This window comes from Hyperolius riggenbachi, chromosome 9, assembly GCF_040937935.1.
Source record: "Hyperolius riggenbachi isolate aHypRig1 chromosome 9, aHypRig1.pri, whole genome shotgun sequence".
Classification (NCBI taxonomy): domain Eukaryota; kingdom Metazoa; phylum Chordata; class Amphibia; order Anura; family Hyperoliidae; genus Hyperolius; species Hyperolius riggenbachi.
Genome location: NC_090654.1, coordinates 26237629 through 26255264, shown reverse-complemented (window position 1 = coordinate 26255264; position 17636 = coordinate 26237629). Strand labels below are relative to the sequence as shown.

At 48.7% G+C, this 17636-nt stretch overlaps 1 protein-coding gene across 8 annotated transcripts in view; it reads right to left on the bottom strand.

Annotated features, from left to right (window-relative positions):
• Positions 1 to 17636, bottom strand: part of ARHGEF2 (Rho/Rac guanine nucleotide exchange factor 2) — a 352466-nt gene that overhangs the window by 121155 nt on the left and 213675 nt on the right. Inside the window, exon 1 of one of the 8 annotated variants that reach the window (XM_068252223.1) lies at positions 11780 to 12018. The exons of the other annotated variants lie outside the window; for them this stretch is intronic. Within the exon in view, the coding sequence (XP_068108324.1) occupies positions 11780 to 11842 (63 nt within the window). The 5' untranslated portion in view covers positions 11843 to 12018. Of the gene's footprint in view, positions 1 to 11779; positions 12019 to 17636 lie in introns of those variants that run through there. 8 annotated transcript variants of the gene reach the window in all.

The window sequence follows — 17636 nt, the reverse complement described above, 5'->3', positions numbered from 1 at the left end:
TTAGGCCGAAGTGGGTTGTATGTTTCGATCGGACATGCTGAGAGGTGTTGGGTCATCGTGGTCGATCTGGTGAGCGGCAGTAAGGGCAAGGGATATCAGGACGAGATCCAAACGCAAAAAACCCCGTTCTGTTCCCCCTATTGTATGAATGTACCCACCGTGTGTGTATTTATACATTGCCTGTCCTGTGTCGCCCACCGTGCGGTGCCCATCCGTCATCTGAATACCCAGCATCTGCATTAGCGGTATATATGCCGTCGGTCGGCAGTATATATAGCACGTGGCGGATGAGGCGGTAAACCTGGACGTTTCCCGAGAGATTTCATGCTGAAATCGATCAGGAATCGGCCTGCGGTTTATGGGCAGCCAACAGATCTCTCTCTAATCAGATTCCATCAGAGAGAGATCTGTCTCTTGGTCAAATCTCCCAATCATTGCCAGATGTATGGCTGCCTTTACAAATCTATCACCTGACCAAACTGATCACATGCTTCTCCATGATTTCTCCTAGACACAACCATCACTGATCTGTGGATTTCCTCTCAATAGCAACTGTCTGAATTGCTTCTTCAATGAATTTCTCAGAAGCAGTTTCGGGCCAGGAAGCTGCCCACAATCATTTTGCAATCAGACTTCAACTTTCCAGCCAGCTAGAACAACCATATTTAATGGTAATACTGAATATGCACAATTCATGGAATCATTTGATGGGTTGAATGATCGCCTGGTTACGTGTGGAGACAGAATGACAATCATGGTCATTTCTTTTTCCATTGGACACCTAGGAACCGATTTACTAAACAGGTGTCAAGAAAATGTGTGGAGCAGTTGTTAGATCGACCAACCGGGTAGCAGCGAAACGAAGATTCTGACTGGTTGCTTTGTTGCAACTGCCTCAACCTCTCCAGTTTTCTTGCATGTTTTTTCCTTTCCAAGTGAGATACTCACCGGTGATGTGGTGCAGAATTCACTGCAGCCGGAAGCATGTTCCGATCTTACTGATACCAATGACTAATATGTGATATGTCCAGTAGATAACACCACAACTGTTTATAGTTTGACCTTCCCTAAAAAAAGCCTGGGGGTTCTACAGAAAGTCACAAATCTACCCCTTATTGCTGTAGATAATTGGTAGAGAGGATGGCCACTGGACAACCATACGCTTGTGTCCTACACTCCATGTTCCGAGATAAACTGCTCTTGGAACAACATTACTCCCCAATGCCCATACACACCAAGGCTCAACCAAACCAAACGCTTGTGATTACATCTCAGTCTGGCAGTGTAGACTTGATGGATTACACCTGAGGCCCCAAACAAACACGCCTATATTCACTTCAGAATATGATTGGGTTGTCTCTGGAATCATTCTTCTGCCTGCCAATGGTAAACCACGGCTGTGGAGTCGGAGCAATTTTGTGTACCTGGAGTCGGAGGTTTGATAAACTTGTCTGATTATTTTTCTACTAACTCTACAGTCCTGTGGTTAACAATAATAAATAAATTTGACTGTTGATGTTAGGCGGTAAATATCGAATGGTCATAAACACCTCATGTCCGGTAGATGTACAAATGACCAATCGATACATTGTGGACAAGAAATGGAACGGACAAAAGAGCCATCACACATATGTAAGCCGATTTGGCATTCCAATGGATTGTTGATTACGATATTTTTGGTCCTGAGTTTTAAGCTTCCCGCTAACAATCTGATCGGTAGACCACCGTTGATGAAATCAAACACGCCATGTCATTGTCAGACGTAATTCGTTTGTCGCACTACCATCGGGCATTGCTTGTTTTCTACCAACAAAGCATCTCAGCAGAAGCCAACCTTCACCCTAAAGGTGCCCATATTGTCACTTGATGTATCTGGCCAGAACGACAATTATACAATATACAATACAATACAATAACATTTCTATAGCGCTTTTCTCCCATAGGACTCAAAGCGCTTAGGCTCTCTCAGATTCAGTAGTTGGTAGTAGGATGAAGTATTCACACAACAAAAGTTATATTTCTACAAATGCCAAACTGAACAGGTGGGTTTTCAGTCTGGATTTAAACACGTTCAGGGATGGAGCTGTCCTGATCTACTGAGGTAAGGCGTTCCAAAACGTAGGGGCAGCATGACAATTAGGTAGATCTTGCTCTAATCAAATCTGAGAAGAGAGGGATCTATTGTCAGACCAAACACTGCACAACATGAAATCTATTGGAAATCGTCCGGCCGCCACCTGCCGAGCGCCCCCCAAGCATATAAGTGCTCCCCCATGTGCCCGTGCTCAGTGTTGCATCCTCCGGTGTCACCCTAAACCACATGACTCGGCACATATGGTGACGTCACGTGGAACAGGGGCTCGTGGTGACGCCAAACACCGGAGGAAGCCTGGAGCCGCAATGGTGGATAGGTTAGCCTTTGACACTTGGAGGGATCCCGGCCGGGGGTCTATAGGTCATCATGATATTGAATGCAGTTACCGCCATGCACCCGATTGAGCCCTTGCCACTGATCGATCCCAATCCATGTTGGTCTGAAGTCGATCGCTTGGCCATGTTGCAGCACCGATTCTCTTCAGATTCAATACAATTCGATCGGCCAGGAATATCGAGTGATGGATGGGCACCTTAACAGCAGAACATTATCTTTCATTTCTTCTGTCCTGATAAATCCTGCATTGTCGACACGTAATGATAAAAGCTATTGACAGCTTTTACATATTGATGTTTATTTAATAGCGGGTCTCGAATACTGCAAGGTCAATGGGGGGACTGGGAGGCGGGACTGAGATTGGCAATAATCCTCAGCAGACAGCTGTGATGTCTCAGTCAAGCCTTCCCAAAAACTTCACAGACAATGCTGCTTCCTTGTTCTCCCCTCCCCCTCCCATCAGAAAGGAGAACTTCACACAACTGCTGCAGGGCTTAACTCCATCGCAGCCGCTGAGATGCAAACAGCACCTGCCACACAGAAACCAGGGCTGGGTGACCACTGCCAGTTACACGTTTGGCAATTTAACCTCCCGAGTGTTCCGGGGGCTGCCCGCCCCTTGCTTCCTGATGCCCTAGGCTATGGTCTTTGTGGCCTTGCCTCAAATATATCCATGGCAGGAACAGAACACAGACAAGGATGATTAATTTGGTCTATTAGTTCCACAGAAAGGGCAAAATCTTCCCCAGTTACTCATTCCAAAGTTCTAGGTATGAAAGTTAAGTGTAGAGTGGGCAGAGCACCAGCTGTCTGAGCCCACCATTGCAGCAGGTGGGGTGATTACAGAGGAGGAGCACAGATAAGGGATGACAGAGTTCACAACTGCCTTGGTTGTATCAGTGCCAGGCTTATCACCTGGCAGAGGTGCTAGACAGCGGACATCAGCCAATTAACACCATACTAAAGCGTGGGATAGCACAGATGTCTGACTTCCAGCGTGATGATGACGAAGCCACCTGGCTTCCAGTAGACAATACAGGTGCCTGGCCTGCAGCCCAACGATGCAACGGTCCAGGGTGACTGCGAAAACACAGCTGCCTGGCCTCCAGCATGACAACACAGCATTCTGGCCTCCAGCATGACAACAGTGCCTGGCCTCCGATAGGATGATAGTCACATGGTCTACTAACCTCTAACCTGACAGCTTGTCTTCTAACTTGAGAACACGGCATTCTGGCCTCAACACAGTCCACTCGCCTCTAACCTAACGTGGCATTCTGGTCTCTAACCGGACAACATAGCCTACTGACATCTAACCTGACGACATGGTCTTCTGCCCTCTAACCTGGCAACAGAGACCAGTAGCCTCTACCCTGACAGTATAGTCTTCTGGCCTCTAGAATGATAACATGGCCCACTGGCCTCTAGAATGTCAACCTGGCCCACTGGCCTCTAGAATGTCAACCTGGCCCACTGGCCTCTAGAATGTCAACCTGGCCCACTGGCCTCTAGAATGTCAACCTGGCCCACTGGCCTCTAGAATGTCAACCTGGCCCACTGGCCTCTAGAATGTCAACCTGGCCCACTGGCCTCTAGAATGTCAACCTGGCCCACTGGCCTCTAGAATGTCAACCTGGCCCACTGGCCTCTAGAATGTCAACCTGGCCCACTGGCCTCTAGAATGTCAACCTGGCTCACTGGCCTCTAGAATGTCAACATGTCCCACTGGCCTCTAGAATGTCAGCATGTCCCACTGGCCTCTAGAATGTCAGCATGGCCCACTGGCCTCTAGAATGTCAGCATGGCCCACTGGCCTCTAGAATGTCAACCTGGCCCACTGGCCTCTAGAATGTCAACCTGGCTCACTGGCCTCTAGAATGTCAACATGTCCCACTGGCCTCTAGAATGTCAGCATGTCCCACTGGCCTCTAGAATGTCAGCATGGCCCACTGGCCTCTAGAATGTCAGCATGGCCCACTGGCCTCTAGAATGTCAGCATGGCCCACTGGCCTCTAGAATGTCAGCATGGCCCACTGGCCTCTAGAATGTCAGCATGGCCCACGGGCCTCTAGAATGTCAGCATGGCCCACGGGCCTCTAGAATGTCAGCATGGCCCACGGGCCTCTAGAATGTCAGCATGGCCCACGGGCCTCTAGAATGTCAGCATGGCCCACGGGCCTCTAGAATGTCAGCATGGCCCACGGGCCTCTAGAATGTCAGCATGGCCCACGGGCCTCTAGAATGTCAGCATGGCCCACGGGCCTCTAGAATGTCAGCATGGCCCACGGGCCTCTAGAATGTCAGCATGGCCCACGGGCCTCTAGAATGTCAGCATGGCCCACGGGCCTCTAGAATGTCAGCATGGCCCACGGGCCTCTAGAATGTCAGCATGACCCACGGGCCTCTAGAATGTCAGCATGGCCCACGGGCCTCTAGAATGTCAGCATGGCCCACTGGCCTCTAGAATGTCAGCATGGCCCACTGGCCTCTAGAATGTCAGCATGGCCCACTGGCCTCTAGAATGTCAGCATGGCCCACTGGCCTCTAGAATGTCAGCATGGCCCACTGGCCTCTAGAATGTCAGCATGGCCCACTGGCCTCTAGAATGTCAACCTGGCCCACTGGCCTCTAGAATGTCAACCTGGCCCACTGGCCTCTAGAATGTCAACCTGGCCCACTGGCCTCTAGAATGTCAACCTGGCCCACTGGCCTCTAGAATGTCAACCTGGCCCACTGGCCTCTAGAATGTCAACCTGGCCCACTGGCCTCTAGAATGTCAACCTGGCCCACTGGCCTCTAGAATGTCAACCTGGCCCACTGGCCTCTAGAATGTCAACCTGGCCCACTGGCCTCTAGAATGTCAACATGTCCCACTGGCCTCTAGAATGTCAGCATGTCCCACTGGCCTCTAGAATGTCAGCATGGCCCACTGGCCTCTAGAATGTCAGCATGGCCCACTGGCCTCTAGAATGTCAACCTGGCCCACTGGCCTCTAGAATGTCAACCTGGCCCACTGGCCTCTAGAATGTCAACCTGGCTCACTGGCCTCTAGAATGTCAACATGTCCCACTGGCCTCTAGAATGTCAGCATGTCCCACTGGCCTCTAGAATGTCAGCATGGCCCACTGGCCTCTAGAATGTCAGCATGGCCCACTGGCCTCTAGAATGTCAGCATGGCCCACTGGCCTCTAGAATGTCAGCATGGCCCACTGGCCTCTAGAATGTCAGCATGGCCCACGGGCCTCTAGAATGTCAGCATGGCCCACGGGCCTCTAGAATGTCAGCATGGCCCACGGGCCTCTAGAATGTCAGCATGGCCCACGGGCCTCTAGAATGTCAGCATGGCCCACGGGCCTCTAGAATGTCAGCATGGCCCACGGGCCTCTAGAATGTCAGCATGGCCCACGGGCCTCTAGAATGTCAGCATGGCCCACGGGCCTCTAGAATGTCAGCATGGCCCACGGGCCTCTAGAATGTCAGCATGGCCCACTGGCCTCTAGAATGTCAGCATGGCCCACTGGCCTCTAGAATGTCAGCATGGCCCACTGGCCTCTAGAATGTCAGCATGGCCCACTGGCCTCTAGAATGTCAGCATGGCCCACTGGCCTCTAGAATGTCAGCATGGCCCACTGGCCTCTAGAATGTCAGCATGGCCCACTGGCCTCTAGAATGTCAACATGGCCCACTGGCCTCTAGAATGTCAACATGGCCCACTGGCCTCTAGAATGTCAGCATGGCCCACGGGCCTCTAGAATGTCAGCATGGCCCACTGGCCTCTAGAATGTCAGCATGGCCCACTGGCCTCTAGAATGTCAGCATGGCCCACGGGCCTCTAGAATGTCAGCATGGCCCACGGGCCTCTAGAATGTCAGCACGGCCCACTGGCCTCTAGAATGTCAGCACGGCCCACTGGCCTCTAGAATGTCAGCACGGCCCACTGGCCTCTAGAATGTCAGCACGGCCCACTGGCCTCTAGAATGTCAGCACGGCCCACTGGCCTCTAGAATGTCAGCACGGCCCACTGGCCTCTAGAATGTCAGCACGGCCCACTGGCCTCTAGAATGTCAGCACGGCCCACTGGCCTCTAGAATGTCAGCACGGCCCACTGGCCTCTAGAATGTCAGCACGGCCCACTGGCCTCTAGAATGTCAGCATGGCCCACTGGCCTCTAGAATGTCAGCATGGCCCACTGGCCTCTAGAATGTCAGCATGGCCCACTGGCCTCTAGAATGTCAGCATGGCCCACTGGCCTCTAGAATGTCAGCATGGCCCACTGGCCTCTAGAATGTCAGCATGGCCCACTGGCCTCTAGAATGTCAGCATGGCCCACTGGCCTCTAGAATGTCAGCATGGCCCACTGGCCTCTAGAATGTCAGCATGGCCCACTGGCCTCTAGAATGTCAGCATGGCCCACTGGCCTCTAGAATGTCAGCATGGCCCACTGGCCTCTAGAATGTCAGCATGGCCCACTGGCCTCTAGAATGTCAGCATGGCCCACTGGCCTCTAGAATGTCAGCATGGCCCACTGGCCTCTAGAATGTCAGCATGGCCCACGGGCCTCTAGAATGTCAGCATGGCCCACTGGCCTCTAGAATGTCAGCATGGCCCACTGGCCTCTAGAATGTCAGCATGGCCCACTGGCCTCTAGAATGTCAGCATGGCCCACGGGCCTCTAGAATGTCAGCATGGCCCACGGGCCTCTAGAATGTCAGCATGGCCCACTGGCCTCTAGAATGTCAGCATGGCCCACTGGCCTCTAGAATGTCAGCATGGCCCACTGGCCTCTAGAATGTCAGCACGGCCCACTGGCCTCTAGAATGTCAGCACGGCCCACTGGCCTCTAGAATGTCAGCACGGCCCACTGGCCTCTAGAATGTCAGCACGGCCCACTGGCCTCTAGAATGTCAGCACGGCCCACTGGCCTCTAGAATGTCAGCATGGCCCACTGGCCTCTAGAATGTCAGCATGGCCCACTGGCCTCTAGAATGTCAGCATGGCCCACTGGCCTCTAGAATGTCAGCATGGCCCACTGGCCTCTAGAATGACAGCATGGCCCACTGGCCTCTAGAATGTCAGCATGGCCCACTGGCCTCTAGAATGTCAGCATGGCCCACTGGCCTCTAGAATGTCAGCATGGCCCACTGGCCTCTAGAATGTCAGCATGGCCCACTGGCCTCTAGAATGTCAGCATGGCCCACTGGCCTCTAGAATGTCAGCATGGCCCACTGGCCTCTAGAATGTCAGCATGGCCCACTGGCCTCTAGAATGTCAGCATGGCCCACTGGCCTCTAGAATGTCAGCATGGCCCACTGGCCTCTAGAATGTCAGCATGGCCCACTGGCCTCTAGAATGTCAGCATGGCCCACTGGCCTCTAGAATGTCAGCATGGCCCACTGGCCTCTAGAATGTCAGCATGGCCCACTGGCCTCTAGAATGTCAGCATGGCCCACGGGCCTCTAGAATGTCAGCATGGCCCACTGGCCTCTAGAATGTCAGCATGGCCCACTGGCCTCTAGAATGTCAGCATGGCCCACTGGCCTCTAGAATGTCAGCATGGCCCACGGGCCTCTAGAATGTCAGCATGGCCCACGGGCCTCTAGAATGTCAGCATGGCCCACTGGCCTCTAGAATGTCAGCATGGCCCACTGGCCTCTAGAATGTCAGCATGGCCCACTGGCCTCTAGAATGTCAGCATGGCCCACTGGCCTCTAGAATGTCAGCATGGCCCACTGGCCTCTAGAATGTCAGCATGGCCCACTGGCCTCTAGAATGTCAGCATGGCCCACTGGCCTCTAGAATGTCAGCATGGCCCACTGGCCTCTAGAATGTCAGCATGGCCCACTGGCCTCTAGAATGTCAGCATGGCCCACTGGCCTCTAGAATGTCAGCATGGCCCACTGGCCTCTAGAATGTCAGCATGGCCCACTGGCCTCTAGAATGTCAGCATGGCCCACTGGCCTCTAGAATGTCAGCATGGCCCACTGGCCTCTAGAATGTCAGCATGGCCCACTGGCCTCTAGAATGTCAGCATGGCCCACTGGCCTCTAGAATGACAACATGGCCCACTGGCCTCTAGAATGACAACATGGCCCACTGGCCTCTAGAATGACAACATGGCCCACTGGCCTCTAAAATGACAACATGGCCCACTGGCCTCTAGAATGTCAGCATGGCCCACTGGCCTCTAGAATGACAACATGGCCCACTGGCCTCTAGAATGACAACATGGCCCACTGGCCTCTAGAATGACAACATGGCCCACTGGCCTCTAGAATGACAACATGGCCCACTGGCCTCTAGAATGACAGCATGGCCCACTGGCCTCTAGAATGACAGCATGGCCCACTGGCCTCTAGAATGACAACATGGCCCACTGGCCTGTAGAATGTCAGCATGGCCCACTGGCCTCTAGAATGTCAACATGACCCAATGGCCTCTAGAATGACAACATGACCCACTGGCCTCTACATGGCCCACTGGCCTCTAGAATGACAACATGGCCTACTACCCTTCTACCTGACAACATGGCCTAGTTGCCTCTAGACTAAAAACATGGCCTACTGGCCTCCAACTTGACAAGATGGCCTACTGGCCTCTTTCTTGACAGCATAACATTCTGGTCTCCGACCTTCCCACATGGCCTACTAGCCTCTAATCTGGCAGCATGGTCACCAGGACTCTGACTATTCCCCAGATCTCCTCATAGAAGCGTCCGCCTCTGTTTCCGCACAGCTGTCTAGCCGCTCTGGTGACGCACCAGTCACTTGTTATACTTAGAAGCTGTCAGGTGTCATCTATGCCTACTGAATTACACCAGGGTGCCAGCTCTCACCACAGGAAAATCCAGTTGAACAGAAAGCAATGCTGAACGTCACTAACACCCTGATGTGACAATCTGCCCCAATTATTCTGCAATTACTAAGCCAGAGTGACACAACATGATTAGCACCCTCACCCAGTGAACCTCCCCCCTCTCGCTGCAACGCCGTTTACGCCCAGCTACATGTGCCCAGCCGGGCAAATACCGATTCCAACAATCGCTTCACCGTGTGAAAAGAGCAGGCCACACATGCTACAATCTCCTCTTACCATCCAAATTCCTTAGGTTTGCATTGCAAGACAATACAATACAATCAGATTGTACAACAAATCAGGATTTAGGGCTCTTTCACATTAGGGCAGATTTTTTGCGTTTCAACGCAAAGGATAAAGTTTGCGTTACCCAAGGTGAAATGAAAGTCCATAGACTTTCATTTTAGCTTTCACATATAACGCAGCCTTTTTGTGCGTTGCGTTACACTGCACCCAGGCGCAGTTTTTCGGCCAACGCTAGCTTTATGCGTTACAATGTTAGTCAATGTAAAACGCACACTATGCGCGTTTTTAATCCGTTAACGCAGGCAATCAGTCCCAGAATGCAACAGAGGAACAATGTAGAAAGTTGAAAACTAAAAGAAAAAAAAATTACCTGCGTTTTCCTATGTCCTGTAACGCATTGAAAACGGATTAAAAACGCACACTCACTGCAGTGCAACGCATATCAAAACGCATTAAAAAGCATACAACAAAACGTATGCTTTGAGCGTTCTCCAACGCAAGCTCTGATGTGAAAGAGCCCTTAGCAAAATGCTACAAAACATTTTTTAAAAAGTTTAAAACTGTTTAAAAAAAACAAAAACAAACAAACAACAAATTGTAATGTGTGTGGTTGACCTTACTATCTGCCCATATCACGGTGGGTTATCTCCCAGCTCAGATAACTAACCGTAGTTTCATAGAACCACATGGTAACTTTCCCTGAACACGTGTTTTATAACTGACACACACCATGCAATTTTCCACTCAGATCGATAGCTCGATTGGACATTTCCAGCGTTCTGAGATCAGTACTACACTGAATCAATCCCTTTCTCGAACAGAAGCAGATCGGACATGCCGGAAATGATCAATCAAGCCGTTGATCTGACGGAAGAATTGCATGGTGTGTATCAGCCACTGGTTAAGAGTTTAGATAATTCTATCTAAGATTGTACAACCAGATTGCAGTGTTTGTGATGAGTTTTATGCTAATCTTGCAAACTGATTGAACAATCTTACCAGCTCTATCTGGTAGGAACATCTTATAGATTGTATTTAAATTAAAATGTAGTTAGCCAGACGACCTCACCCATTGTTGAAGAAATTGCACAAAGATGGTCCAATCATGTCGTCTATAATCAACTGTTATCCTAACAATGTCTAAAGGTGCCCATACATTTTAACATTTGATCGACCTTCCGATTTGATTATATCAGATTGGCAGACAATCGATTATGTTCAATTTTGCTGGGTTGATGGAAATTGGGCTGATATTTGGCTAAACGGACATTTCTCGATCAAGCAATCAGTTGGGTGATTGTAAAGAAATCGGCTGATGTGCACATGATTTAGATTGACAAAGACTATATTGCATGGAGGCACAACATCGTTATGATCAATTAGCGAAGGAGGAACACGAAGGATCTCGTTTCCAGTGTGTGGGCCACTAGACGATTTGCTTTCGATCGACCACACTATTCTCAATCCTCCAAGAGAGTCGATTGCTTAATCTCTTGATAGGAAAATCGGGTAATGCATGGGCAATCACATCTCATGCAACCTCATCAAGTTTTGATAACTGGATGGATCTAAGGGAACCTTTACCGAGATCCGACATCTAACGGTAAAATTTGCAGAATGTACAACGCAAGTTGTGAAGTGCGCAGCCTGAACTGGTCGGACGCAGAAAGTGAAATACAACCGATGCTCGAGAATTCGGCTTGGGGCATCTTTATGGGTATCTAAACAGCAGGAAGGCAACTCATTAAAACCAACCGTATGGCTCACCCAGCAGCAGTCGGTGGGCGGACTGGTTCAGCAGAGCAGGAACCGTATAATTTGTCCCATGCGACTGAAAACAAGCGTGCAGCATCTCCGCCGTCAGAACAATAGCTGCAGGGGGGATTCCTACAGTTATTAGCGAGGGGTCCACCTGCGCTGACGTTCCTCAACCACCATTGTCTAACCACATCCCTTCGTCAACCCAACCAAGCCTTTTTCGACTTAACCCAACACTGCCAGAAACGTTACTTGGACTCCGACCTGGGCAACAATGAGGCGTAGCGCTCTGCTGCCTCCAAAGAGTTAAACCCAAGTGACAGATGGCCTTGACCTAAGACGAAGGTTGAACAATGGAGACGCCAAAAGGGGGAATCCCTGCTGGCGAGAAGTGTATGAGAGCACGGCTGTCTGAGAACCCCCATAAAACCATACCCTCAGCAAGTGCCCCGGCGACCACTCAAGCTCCAGGACAAAAGAAAGCCTACTGACCTTCGAGGCTAGCTCCTTGGATTTGTCTGCGCGATCCTTAGTAAAGGGCTGGATCCGAGACATATCCCCGTAAAAGTCAAAAGGTGAATCGGGCGGTTCTTCTGTACGCCCTCCAGTTTTCTAAATCCAAGAGTTTTGCTACGTCTGGGAGAGAGAAAGAGAGAGAGAGAGAGAGTGTGTGCTCACTGCTCTCCACGCTGCCAGCCTGTAGACTCATTCACAGGAAGTCTCAGCCTGAGCTGAACATATTATTCAAAACCAAAGTCCTCCACCCCCCAGCCCTTGCCTCCCTCTCTCTCTCTCTCATCCCACCAGAGGGGGTGGAAAGGGGGGTGACTCCTCTGCATACACACTGCAGCTGTTGTACAACACCATTATTACGCCTGGCTCTGAAAGCCTCCAGAGATGTCAGAGTGGCCGCATGAAACAAGAGAGTCTCTTGTGCTAAGCAAATTCAACTTTTTCTATTTTTTTTTCTCTTTGCCTTCAAGTCAGACGAGCTCGTTTCAAATTGCGGTCTGCTAACGAACCTGAATTTTTTTCTTCTTTTTTTCGTTAATTAACCCTTCATTAGCCACAGAGGAAACCTTGCGTGTTATATTCGTTTTTCCGGAACGGTTAAGACTTAAAGCAAACGACGAGTAACCGGATACGTAAGCCAAAGTATATATAAAAAAAGAGAGTTTGTGGTGTCATCTGTGGTATCCTGATGAACACAGATATTCTAGAAACAAAAATATATATACTTTTTTTTTTATTTACCATGAATAAGCTGTAAGGGAACATTGCCTGAATAGAATATTGTATTACAAATTATGTACAGTACACACCCAGCATTTAAAGAGGAACTTAAACTCGGATAGAACTTCATCCCAATCAGTAGCCGATTCCCCCTTTCCCATGAGAAATCTTTTTCTTTTCTCAAACGGATCATCAGGGGGCGCTGTATGGCTCAGTGTTCTCCCCAGAATTATTTTCCAGCCGGGTGGCATGAAATAGTAGCCGGGCGGGTCGAGATGAAAATGCAGGGCAACTCTGCTTACAGCATAGGAGGAGGTGAGCCGATGACAGCCGGGTGGTCACCAAATCTAGCCGGGTGGAGCACCCGGCTAAAAGAGCCTGGGGAGAACACTGTGGCTGATATTGTGGAGAAACCCCTCCCACAGTGTGATGCCATGACCATGGTCCTGACAGTTTCCTGTCTGTGAACCTCGTTGAATTGTGGGAAATAACATGTTTCCAATTGCTAAGCAAGCAGTATCTCCCTCTGTACATAGAGCTCTTAGTAACGAACATTCCGCCCAGGTCACCTGGCAGAACTAAAGATGTCACCAGTGATACATTGCAGAATGTAAATCAGGGAGAGGAAAGATTTTACAATGGGCAAAAACTGACTAAAAAATCTATAAATAAACATTGTAAAAAAAATAAGCATTTTTTTATTCATTATGTTATTTTCACTACAGTTCCTTTTTAAGTGGTTAATAGACTTGTAATATAATTTATTAAGAGAACTGTGAATAGATAGGCTTCTGTGTTTCGGCCAGTCTCTGTACTTCCAGTTACTTTATTTTTGGATTATACTGTCTGCCTGCAGACGTATTTTTGGATATAACCGCCAGCGACTCCACTGAATGACTGGTTCTTGTAAAAGGCGGCCACACCCCACAAAATTTGTGCTCGTTCACAATGGGACGTTATGGGGCGACGTTAGGGAGGCCTTACAACGCAGAACGACGCACTGCAATAGGTCTATGCAATGTTCACAGTGCGACATTAGCATTGTGGTGTAATGTGTTGCCTTATAGTAACGCACTGATGCAGTGAGTTACTGCCAAAGGCACACATTAACAGGTACAGGGAAGCATACTTTTCATTGTGTGTATGCTTCACTGTATGCGACGTGGCCATAACGTGTAGTACGTCCCACTGTGAACCTAGCCTTTCTTATACATTTTTTAATTTGAGTGTTACAACCTTTTGTTTAGATTATTACTATATAGTATTTATATAGCGCCGACATCTCCCGCAGCGCTGTACAGAGTATATTGTCTTGTCACTGACTGTCTCTCAGAGGGGATCACACTCTAATCCCTGCCATAGTCATGTCTATGTATGTATCGTGTGGTGTATGTATCGTAGTCTAGGGGCAATTATGCGGAAACCAATCAACCTATCTGTATGTTTGTGGGATGTAGGAGGCAACTTGGCATATAGAATTACAATTAAAAATAATATTCCATATACAGTATAAAAAAGGGAAATCATAAAAAATTCTCTCAATCATTAGATGTATTTTTTTTATTTTTGAAATCAGGAAAATATGAACTATTGCAGTTTAAGGAGCTCCATCTGCTGGTTGCAATGACAAGCTTTTTAATAAGATAAGTGACTTGCTTTCCTGCTGTAGTAAACTATTACCAGTGTTAGGTTTCCTAATACAGATTAAAAAAAATATATGGTGTATATATTTTTTTTCAGTACAAACATGTGCAAGAATATTAAACACATTAACTTAAACAATATAGATATGTACATAATAATAATATGATCTGTAGGGCAGGGATCACACTCACTACATTTTGCAGCATTGGGATATGCATACCAACGCACATGCACACCCAAATATGCAGATTTTGCCTGGCTGTCCTGCTGATCCTCTGCCTCGAACGCTTTTAGCCATAGCCCCTGAACAAGCATGCAGCAGATCAGAAGCTCAGACTGAAGTGTGACTGGATTCGCTGCATGCGTGTTTCAGGTGTGTGATTCAGACACTACTGCAGCCAAAGAGATCAGCAGGACTGTCAGGCAACTGGTATTGTTTAAAAGGAAATAAATATGGCAGCCTCCATATCGCTCTCACTTCTGGGCCCTTTCACACTACTGCACCTCACCGCAACCTTATGTTTATCTGTGGGGGAGTTCACGCTCCCCACGCTGCGGTACTCTGCGCCAGAATTGCCCCAACGCACTTCAATACCTATATTACCGCGCGGCTCCAGCGGCGATCTGCGTCAGGCCGAAAGTCATGTAAGTCTATAGTAACGCACGTACTTTAAAAAATCCTGCCGCAGTTATCAGCAAGCGCATACCTAGAAGTGTCTTTTAGAAGTACTCTTCCACGCACATCAATTTCCGAAGTGAGCATCACTTCCTGTTTGGGCAGATGCCAGAATGGGATTACTGCTTACTAAAGTGGTATTTCCCGAAGGCCTGTTTTTGGCGGTGTGGTCTTCGCACTGCACCACCAATCTGCAGTGTGAAGCCGGCCTCAGGTGTGCTTTTAAGTGTTTAAAGTGTACCCGAGGTGACATGATGAGATTAACAGGTGTATGTAAAGGGCAAAACATATTAATAACCGGGCTGTTTTACTTGTTTTATTTTGCTGCCTGAAAGAGTTCATTTCCAGGCATGGAAGTGACAGCTTCTGTCTTGTCGGGAAGATAGTGAGCATCACTGATAAGCAAATTACAGCCATAAAAGTTTTCCTGGCAGAATACAACTTCTGAGGGCAGGGGAGAGATAGAAAAAGGTCAATAGTTCATGTATTTTCACTCAGGGACACTTAATAGGCTGCCACCTAGCAGAGTCAACAAAACATTTGATCTACTTAGTAAATGTTTAACCTCCTTAGCGGTAACCCCGTGCTAGACACGGGGTAAGCCGCAGGAGGGTGCCGCTCAGGCCCTGCTGGGCCGATTTACATAATTTTTTTTTTGCTACACACAGCTAGCACTTTGCTAGCTGCGTGTGCATGACGATCGCCTCCGCCGCCCGCCGCTATCCGCGCCACCGCCCCCCCAGACCCCTTTCGCTGCCTGGCCAATCAGTGCCAGGCAGCGCCGAGGGGTGGATCGGAATGCCCGCTGACGTCACGACGTCGATGACGTCATCGCGATCGTTGCCATGGCGACGGGGAAGCCCGTACAGGGAATCCCGTTCAGAACGGGATTCCCTGCAGGGTAAAGGCGCCGGCGGCGATCAGAGGGGTGGGAGGGATAGTGAAGGGAGGGGGGAAGCATGTAGCTAGCGCTAGGCTAGCTACATGCTTTAAAAAAAAAAAAAAAAAAAAAAAAGAAGTGCTGCGCTGCCCCCTGGCGGATTTATTGTACCGCCAAGGGGGTTAAATATAAAATAAAAGGAGTAGGAGGATAAATACAATTGTTTATCTCATCACTTTATTTTCACCTCGTGTTTCCTTTAAGGCCTGAATGTAATAGATAAAAGGAAACCATCGTTAAAGTGAACCTCCAGACTAAAAGTCTACTCAGCAGCACTGAAAAGGCTTGGTGTTTCTGTAACAGTTTCACAGCATCAGAACTTTGTTTTTCTTACCAAAGCATCATTTTTAGCTGCATTTTTAGCAAAGCTCCGCATCCCTTATGCTGTGCAAAGCATGATGGGATTTCCTATGTTGTTATTCACGTTGCCTAGCAACTGGGAGAGGTGCTCAGGACACAGGACAGTTGGAACTGTGTCTCATGCTCCCTGTCACCTCCTTTCAACCAAAAAGATGGCTACCCTCATGAAATCAAACATTCGCCTGTTCTTTTAAAACAGGGTGGGTAAGAGATTATATTACCTATCTATTTTAATTAACATAACTAATGTAACTTAATGACAGTATGCTTGTTTAGGCTGGAGTTCCTCTTTAAGCTGCTAATTGCAAAATGAAATGAATATAAACATTAATTCCCTTGCTACAGGATGGCAATACACAATGCCTGACACCATTACAAACTATGTGACAAACTCTGCTCACATTCACCTCAGCTGCTGTGTCATACTATCTTTACGGCAGGCAATTAACCTCTTCTGGAGGTAAGTAATTGAAATACACGCCCTGTTTACTACCTCTTATCTCTGACAGGGTGTAGATTTCAGTTATTCTTGTCCTGCGTTCCTGTCCCTCTCGCCGTTCTGGCACCGCTGCGATCAGCGTGCGTTATTGCGTTTCCCAACGTGAAAAAGGGGAAAAGGCGGCAGGCACTGCGATTGTGATTTGATGAAAATCGCAATGCATCACAACACATCACTCGGATTGCAGCGCATACGGTGTGGAGGGGCCCTACGGGGCCAGAGCCTGCCAGTATGAAAGTGGTTAAGTAAAAAGAACAGTAACCTGTACAGCAAGCAGCTTTCCGTGTGTACCTATGAAATCGGCGCCAGGAGACTTGGGAGCAGGATACAGCCGGTATATGGCTTATCCTGCTGCTGCACAAGCTCCGGCGGCGGTAATTACTATTCCCCCTCCAGGCCCACGTGGATGGTGGGGAATGAAGTAATTCGGCTTCAAGCTATTGCTGGCGGCCCAATTACAGTTTTAAAAGTAACTTCAGCTCCGTCTTCTGACGGCGCCGAAGTTACTCACTGAGCACCGCTATAGCTGTAATTCCTAATACGGTCTATGGTGGCGCCGGCTGCGCCCAAATCTCCTGCGCTGTTATTATAGCACTCGGCTTTCAGTTACCCACATTCAGATCAGGGGAATTACTTTTACATTTCATTATTTCTACTGTATTGTATTGTCTTATAGCAGTGACATCTTCTGCGCAACTTTACAAAAATACATAGTCATGTCAGTGACTGTCTTTAGAGGAGCTCACACTCTAATCCTACCATAGTCATAGTCTAATGTCCTGCCATATTATTGTTATGTATTTAAATAGCACTGACATCTTCTGCAGCACATTACAGAGTACATAGTCATGTCACTGACTGTCCTCAGTGGAGCTCACACTCTAATCCTACCATAGTCCTAGTCTAATGTCCTACCATATTATTATTATGTATTTATATAGCACTGACATCTCCTGCAGCACTTTACAGAGTACATAGTCATGTCAGTGACTGTCCT